The sequence below is a fragment of the Nestor notabilis genome, unplaced genomic scaffold (assembly GCF_000696875.1).
Source record: "Nestor notabilis isolate BGI_N333 unplaced genomic scaffold, ASM69687v1 scaffold1962, whole genome shotgun sequence".
Classification (NCBI taxonomy): Eukaryota; Metazoa; Chordata; class Aves; order Psittaciformes; family Psittacidae; genus Nestor; species Nestor notabilis.
Window position 1 is genome coordinate 16562 of NW_009919446.1, and position 8656 is coordinate 25217.

General features: G+C 39.2%; 1 protein-coding gene across 1 annotated transcript in view; it reads left to right on the forward strand.

Annotated features, from left to right (window-relative positions):
• The window catches only part of TXNDC5 (thioredoxin domain containing 5 (endoplasmic reticulum)), a 19258-nt gene extending 12263 nt beyond the window's left edge, over window positions 1–6995 (forward strand). Inside the window, exons 6-9 of the mRNA XM_010010216.1 lie at window positions 793–927; window positions 3778–3860; window positions 5982–6111; window positions 6873–6995. Of these exons, the coding sequence (XP_010008518.1) occupies window positions 793–927; window positions 3778–3860; window positions 5982–6111; window positions 6873–6995 (471 nt within the window). The remainder of the gene's footprint in view (window positions 1–792; window positions 928–3777; window positions 3861–5981; window positions 6112–6872) is intronic.
• Window positions 6996–8656: the final 1661 nt, after the last annotated feature.

An 8656-nucleotide genomic window follows, 5' to 3' on the forward strand; every position in this document is an offset into this window, starting at 1 on the left:
AGCATATGGAAGGTTGTATGCTGTTTCTTGAAGAGTATTCCTCATCTGTGAGAGGGGATATATCTTCTAGCCATACACCTCATGGGATCAAAACTCATGAATTCTACCAGAAATGCATATATAGTGTCTCCCGAGAGATGATCTCTTGTTTGAACAGAGAAAATAGTACTGATTTTCATGAAGAGCAGTGTGGACAATCATGCAAATACCAGTTTGGAGATGGCCAACAGTAGATTTGAATGACTAGAAACTGCTCGGAGGTGCTCTGATTTCTTGTTCTCTAGAGTTGTGAAAGTACCTGAGATATGGGGAAACAACTAAGGCAAACTGTGGCTTCTCACAGATCTTGCTGGTTGAGGGCTTTATGTGCAGGTTCAAAAATGTGACTTTACTTTCATGAAACTGGTGCCATTGGAAATGCCTGCCCCACAGCAGGCAGCTGTTGTCTCTTGCTCCTAGGTGAACTTGGTTGCCTGGAAACCATTGCCTCACTGTTTGGGTTTTCCAAGAATGTGTGGCAAGCGTGTTGGTCAGCAACTGTGTAGTGAGTTGACGTGCAAGTTGAGTGTGTCAGCCCTGTCAAAGCACTAGGCAGAGCTCTCATGGTAACAAAGACCACCATGAATTTTTGGAATGCTGTGGAGAGGTTTAATGACTAGTTAATATTATAGTATTTATTGTGGATATGCTTACACTTGGCTATGTTAGTTTTTTCTGGTAGTTATTTGCTGATTATTTATTTGCTAGCTTAACTGCATATATACACTTGCACGAACTATTTTGTAATTGTAGAATGACCAGTACAAAGGGAAGAGGGACTTTGACTCCTTAAAGGAATATGTGGATTCCCAACTACAGAGCTCTGGGAAAGAGCCACCAGCAGATAAACCCGCTGAAGCCCCGCAGCCACCCGCAGAACCCACCCATGTTGAGGTAAGTGCTCCTGCACTCTGCAGCAATGTTATAAGTGTTTGAACTGTTTAAGCAGTCCATCCGAGTCTTCCATGAGTTTCTTTTTCTGATAGCTTGGCAATTTCTAAATGTGAACTGTACCAAATATTTTCCTGGTGATTTTTTTTACTAATTAATGGGTGGGATCAGACCATAATTCCTGGTGATACTTCTATTAACACAATGAATTGGAAAAAGAAAAAAAAAGGCTCCATTTTTATGGTTTATTTAGAGGAAGCGTGGTCTTTTTTGGTCTGCAGAACTGCTGACATCTTGGTGTGTATGACAGTATGTTTCATCACTGCGGAGGTGAATGTTTCTTGCAAGATTCTCACTTGAACTCAGGAAGATGGTACACGCTGCTAAGACCCTAAAAAAAGCCAGGGTTGTATACTTATAAACTATCTGCAGAAACAATAAACAAGCAAAGATTATAAAGACTGATCTAAAAGTGGCAAGGAGCGTGTCCTGTGACAGGAATACTTGGGTTGGGAGGCTTATTCTAATCCTGGCTGTAGGAGCTACAGGGGTTGCGAGTGTTGCCAAGGAATTGACAGGAATAACTTTGATCACCTTTGGATAGTTGTACTTGATGTTGTGTAGTTTTCTGTCTTTTATAATCACTTTGGCATTTCGTCTGCCATTTTTCTTGTAGATGAACATAAAATTGGTGAGGCTGAGAAATTACGGGTGGTTCTCAAACATAACATTTTAGGAAATGTGGAAAACTTAGTTCTACCTAGAAAATAAGGGGCAGTAATTTACACTCCCTTGTGATTTACACTCCCTTGTGATTTACACTCCCTTGTGATGTAGGATGAACTTACGTACTTAAAAAGTTTCAATATTATTATAAAAATACAGTTTATATGCAGCTTCTCACAGGAGAGTATTGCCCTTCCCAGTTACTTTTCAAACAGTGTTACTCATCTTGCATAAAGTGGCTTACCAAACATGATATATATATGCAATTTTCATACCCTTCAATTTTATATTTTTTTAATTGACCTCATATTTGGGAGATCCTAACAAGCTGGTGTTAGTACGGTGCAGAAAGTAATTAGTTGTCTTTCTATTTTTATAGAAATAATGCAAACCACATGTGATGCAGATTCCCACTTAAGCCTTGCATGCACCAGCACACATGCAAACCAGAATGGATCATGGGGGACTTTTTTGCCAAATAATAGTAGACACAGTGTAGGGCTTTACTTGTCTTTGCAGCTGTACAACACAGCTTTGGATGCCACTATGTTTGCTCATCTTCAGGCACCTTGGTTGTGGTTTTGTTCTCATGAATTTTGAAACAAGGTGCTCGCCCATGTAGCCAGCACACACTGGCAGCATTTACCATCAGCAGTCCACAGCTGGTGCCACAGGCAGCAAAAGCAGTGAGTTCAGTGTTGAGCCCCTATATGGTTTCACCCATGTCTTACATGGACCGAGTACTTGCCAGTCTTTTCACAGAAGCTGTACTACTATGTCCATGAGACTTCTCTCCTGCCAGACATGACTAAAATTACTCAATAATTATCCAGATGGATTAAGGCAGAGTGATCAACAGGTGCTCAGACTATGTGATTGCGTAAGATGTGTTTTCTTAAGAAACCAAGCTAAAATTGAGCTATCTGATACCAAAGATTTTTGTGGTTACCTAGTTCACATTGCTATTCTAATAGTAATCTATGGATCTTTAACATTTGTTTTACTGTATGGGTTGTGGGGACGATGATATTTATGGGGTTTTTAGATTTGGTATCTTAGACTGTAAGTGATGTCTGGAATATCTGATATCCATTTACGAAATTCAGAATAGAAGAATACTATTTACTGCTATCTTTTTTTTCCTTAATTTTTTGTAATTACTTAATAATTAGAAAGTGTAATTTCTAAATACTTCTTTAGAGGTTGTAACACTTCAACTTAATGAAATGACTTAATTTCATGAACTAACAGTTCTTTACAGAGATATTTAAAGGTACCAGGTAATTCGTGATTTCAATTTCTTTTTGGCTTCTCTTTATAAAACTCTTACTGTGTTCAAAGTTGAATTGGTAATACTATCGGTTGTGTTGTTGTTTTACGTTTATTTGAATTAGAAGCTTTTATAGGCATGAGATTTGTTTGGGGTTTTTTTTTGTTTGTTTTTTAATCCCTCCCACTCTTAAGGGTCTCACACAAAAAATGAAGTTTGTTACGGTTCTGTGCTCGCATGTGAGACTGTAAGCAGTGTGCTAGGCTCCCATTACTCCCATGCCTTCGCTCCTGATGTTATCAGGAGTAAAAATTCCTCCTGGCATCCATACGAGTGTGGTGTGGTGATGTCCTCGTGACAGGCAAATACGTGTTTCTTGTAAGAGTGGTTTTCTATGTATGCAACACAGGGATATAGCAGAGGGAGAACAGCTGTCAAGACATCATAGTATGTCTTGAATACCTCATTAAACTCTCAGATGGCCTTTATGTGCTCTAAGCCAACTCCTCGGGGCTGTTCCTTGAAACATTTGCATGACAGTGTATTATAATGAAGGTGAATTTTTTTCCCCAGCAACTAAAAATTTGGATACAGGCAAAGCCCTTGAGAACAGGGATGGTTTGTTTCTCCAATTATGGATGAGATTCAGTGTGAAATACACATTCCTCTACAGCTCTCCAGGGGAGGAATGTAGCTGAGGAGTGTGAGGTGTACTTCTGCTAGTCTTGTTTATATTGTCAATAATATTATCTTTTCCAGTTTGACTTTCCCTTTCAGGTAGCTAAAAGCTCATTTGGCTGATGTTGTGTATACAAAAGGTTTTGACTCCTTTTTGTTTGTTTTTTGAACAGGCAACAGTGCTCTCTCTCTCTGAAAAAGACTTTGATGCAACCATTGCTAGGGGGATCACATTTATTAAATTCTATGCTCCATGGTAAGTTCATACTTGTTGTTCAGGATTATTGCTGGCGTAAACTGTTGTTGCATTTAGGTCTTTGTGTGTAGTGCTGTATTTGTTGTCTGGATCTAAAGCATGAATTCAATGAAACTTGCATGCCATCTTTCTCATCCATTGCCTAGTCTCTCAGTCAATAGAAGGAAGCCTGGTGCAGGGGGAGAGATTAAAATTAATTGTATTTTGCTGTGTTAAAGATAACACATTTCTGATTTCATCACTAGCCATCCCATTAATGCAGTATATAAAATATAGAAAGATCTTTTGTTTGGGGTAGTAGGAGGTCACCATTACAAAGCAGCACAAGCAAATGCAACCCACAGTTAAATATGCTCAGGAGTATCCAAGGATTGAAGCTTAACTTTGTCAGTAGGTACGAATGCATGAGTGTGTTATTGAAGGTAAAAAGTACCAGGGAAAGTTTTGTTATATGTAATCTCAATGATGCGGTCTTTTCCAGTGCTGTCACCTTTTTTACCTCAGTGTGGTTTACTGCTTGAGAGCCACTTCTCTACTCTCTTACATCTGAAAGATCTACTTTTGGATGTGGGCAAGTATCTGCCACCACTGTGTTAAGAAATATCCTGCCCATATGCATACATACAGCCCCCTTCATGTTCACTGCTCTTTCTTCATTCCCTTTATCCCTTCTGTGTACTGTGAGGGATTGATACGGAATCTGTGCCTGTGCTGCTACCACCCCACCAGCAGAACTGGCTGGTAAATTCAATTTACACCTGTGCACAAAGCAGCTCCTAGTCTGATTTCTGAACCCAGGGCTTGTTGGCATATGCTCATTATCTGAGAAACTTCTTCCGGAAAAGTTTGAGATGACAAAGAAAGGCTCCCTTTTTAATTAACTTTTCTTACTAATATTGCACTTTAGTTAAATCCTCATCTCATGAGATTCCGATGGAGTGCTGCTGGACCTCACAGATACGATCAGTGTTGGGTAGTCGGCTGAGACATAGTGGTTCAGGATGCAGAGAGTCAGGTTCATAAACCAGTATGTGCTCCCTGCTGCAATGTTCAGAAATCCACCGCTGAGGAAAATACTTCCTATATTTATGTAGCTGCTGTCCTAGTTTTAGCTTTGAAAGTCAGGCTTATATATACAGTTGTAGTGCTCTGCATATAAATGACCTTTTCCTCTTCCAAGTGGATTAAGTTCTGTAGGGCTCAGCAAACACTATTATGTTGCTTGCTAGTTCTTTCTTTCAGTTAGTTTTGGATAAATATTAATGTAAACTTGCATAGTAAGCATAAAATCAGCCTGTTCTAGTAGTTTTTGTGCATGGTCAGAAATGCTTTTATACTGTCACTGTGTATTAACAAGGTGGTTCAAATATACACTGGCTTGCATTAAGAAAACTCTGGCTGAGACATCTTCTATTATTTTTGTAAATGCCCTGATCCAGTCTCAAGGCAATTATTAGGCTCTTTCACTAACCCAATTAAGGTGCAGCTGGGTTAGAATAGAATGAGCAACACAGCTTTAAAGTCTGAGTGCTTTGGGAATTATTCTTGAAGGTAGTAGTAAGAAGTTCAAGTTATGAACTTGGCTAAGCCATGTTCGAAATATAAACAAAATTAATACTTTACTATATATTGGTCAAGGAGGCCATTAGGTACTGAGAGAAATTTAATAGGGAAATTAAAATCTCATAAGTAATTAAACTTGGGCTATGTAGCTTTATCACATGCTACCTGAAAACTTAATTTGTACTACAGACATGCTATGCCTTACTTGAAATGTGTTTTTTCTTTTTTTTTTTTTTCCCCCTCATTTAAATATTCTCTGTGCTCGTCTTTACTTGGCTTCATATTTTCTGTAGGGTAAAATGTTAATGCACTGACATCCAGAATACCATTCCAGATGAGATGAACGAAGGCCAGAAACTACTTCAGTGCTTCACTTACTTACATAAAATCACTCGTTTTCTTAGCTCATTTACTGACACAATAGTGCAAGGGAGTTGGAGAGCCAAATCATTAGGGGATAGGAAAGGCAGCTGGTTAAACTTGCAGCCATTGCAGCAAGACAGTAGAGATAAACTGGAAGGTATATCTGCTAAACAAACCTCCCTCTTTTGTTTCTAGGTGTGGTCACTGTAAGAACTTGGCTCCAACTTGGGAGAACCTTGCCAAAGAGCAATTTCCAGGTTTGACTGATGTCAAAATAGCAGAAGTAGACTGCACTGTGGAACGTAATGTCTGCAACAGATTTTCTGTAAGTGTGAAAGATCTGAAATGAACAGGATAGTATTGTGTACTAAATGTTAGTGGCTCCAGCGTGCAGCAGAACCGCTGCTGCATTGCAGGTGCCTGCTGACAGCACAGCTGTGCTCTCCGTTAGCCAAACAAGAGGTGGTTCAGAACAGCATCTGGTGACACCGTTTCTTTCCTGGCCTGTTTGTCAGACTTGGTCATTCTCATTATTGGATAAAGCTGAAGAAGTCCCTAACTTAAGGAGCCTCCTTCTGTGAGAGCACCAAAGCAGTCTTGTAGCTGATACAAAGTTCTGTTTCTAAGGGAAATAAAAAAAAGCCTTTTGGTGCTGATAGGCAGACAACTGAAGATAGAGCTGGAGCTGCCATTCCAACAGCCTAGGTTAACATGTATTATCCCAGTCACTTATCCTAGGTCATACAGTCACAGAATGGTTTGGGTGGGAAGGGATCTTAAAGAGCACCTTGTTCCAACCACAATCCCATTGGCAGGGACACCTCCCACTAGACCAAGTTGCTCTGATTATTTATTGCACCTTTCTGTCACTGTATAATAAGCATGTCTGTTTGGACTTTGTGAATACAATAACTGGAAGTTCTGGGGTGGTGTTTGGGTTGGTTTGGCCTTTTTTTTTTATTTTCAATTAAAGTAGCTGATTGTTTTAGAGGGGTTTGGTAGCTTTTCAGAGTCAGGTAAATACAAGTGAAAGATACCAGTGAGTCCAGACATCAGTAACGAGTTTCTATTGTGTGTCTTTTGAAGGTACGTGGTTATCCTACACTTCTGCTTTTCCGAGGTGGAAAGAAAGTCAGTGAACACAATGGCACAAGAGACCTTGAATCACTGCATAGCTTTGTCTTGCGTCAGGCAAGGGATGAACTGTAATAAAAGTCTAGATGCGCCATCCCTGGCTGTCTCTGTACAGTAGTTGAGGGATTTCAATCATTGCTAATTTGAAATAGTGTATTTGGGGGGAGGAGGGGATTAGGGCTGGGGGTTTTTTTGTTTGTTTTTAGGAAACTGAATGTACTAAACATTGGTATCTTCCCTCTGTGTGTGTGTTAAAGACATACTACCCTGTGTGCAAAGGAAAAGTAACAAGTAGTTACTGTGCAAATTGAGAATATTTTCAGCATTGGTAGTATTACTGCATTTCTGCCTTCCCGCAATGAAGTGTAAATGGTTTCCTTTGAGACTAAAATACATTAAGAAAACCAACTTAAGGGCACCAGTAGAGTATTTTTGTATTCAGGTTAGATTTGGTTCAAAAGTAACCCATTACTAGAAAGGTAAAAGCTATAGCTGTGTTGAGTCACTTTTGCCTCTACAACTGTACTTATACCCTGTTTGTCTTAATGTAGTTGCTGGTTAAGAAATGGAAAGTCATGGGAGGTTGAAAATACACACACCTTTGGAAGATACCAGGCCACCCTGAGCTGGTTACCTGTTAATCCTCTCGGCATGGGAGGTCTAGCCATAATGAAAGTGATGGTACTATAACATGTGCCTGAACATTACTGATGCCATAGTGTACATGTGTCAGGTGGATTGTCATAGGCTTCTTCTGTCCAGCTCCGGAGGAGTAACTATGCTCTACTTATATAGAGCCAAAGTGAATAGGCGCTATTATAACTGCTCCGTTAATACTAAATGATCAGTTAGACTTCAGAGCTGATGACATGTGTTTCCTGCCCTCGCCTGAATCCAGACTTTGTGTTGAACTGCTCCTTATTCAGAGTACTTAGAGATACAAGTAGTACAATGTTTAATTTTTTTTCCCCATTCAGCTCTTCTACAGTAGTGTAAAATAGTTCCCCACTCTTCTTTCTTGAGCCTTAACCTTTTTTGAAGCTGTAAGCGTTGGTAAATTTGAATGCTAGGACCATGTGCTCTGTGGTGCCTTGGATTATAACATGGATCTATTCTTTGGTGCATAAGGTGTTCCATGTCAGAAATAATTGAAAGCCAAAGAATTTACACTGCAGAGACTGTCACAGTACAAAGAGAACAGCAAACCAAGGACTGAATTCTGCGTCTCGTGTGCACAGAAACTCATGGAATGAGGATGGCTAATTTGACTATACTGTCAAGATGCTGATTTTTGTCCATCATATGGAGTAGGTTGGGTATTTTTTAGAAAAAAAAAAAAAAGGCAAACCAGCAATGAACTTTTAAATCAGTGAATTTCGCCTGGTACTTCACTTCACAGTCTGTCCAGAACTTTTGTTTCTGTTCAATCTAAAAATGTGTAAGGGTGAAAAAGCCACAGTGAAAGCTAAGTGTTGTACTGGCAGATGTATTAGATCAATGTGTATACTTCTGCCTTAAAGGAAGCCTTTATTATCACATTTTTAACAACTTTCTAGTGAAGCACAATCTCATGAGTTTCTTGTATGAAATCAGAGTGGTACAATTGTTTACACTGAGATTTTTCTAAATAAAAACTTTTTAAAAAAGCAGTCTTTCTATAAATGATACAGCACAATGAATATACAGTGACAAGTGCAATAAATTATAGCTTGTATTTACAAGAAGCCTTTTAAATG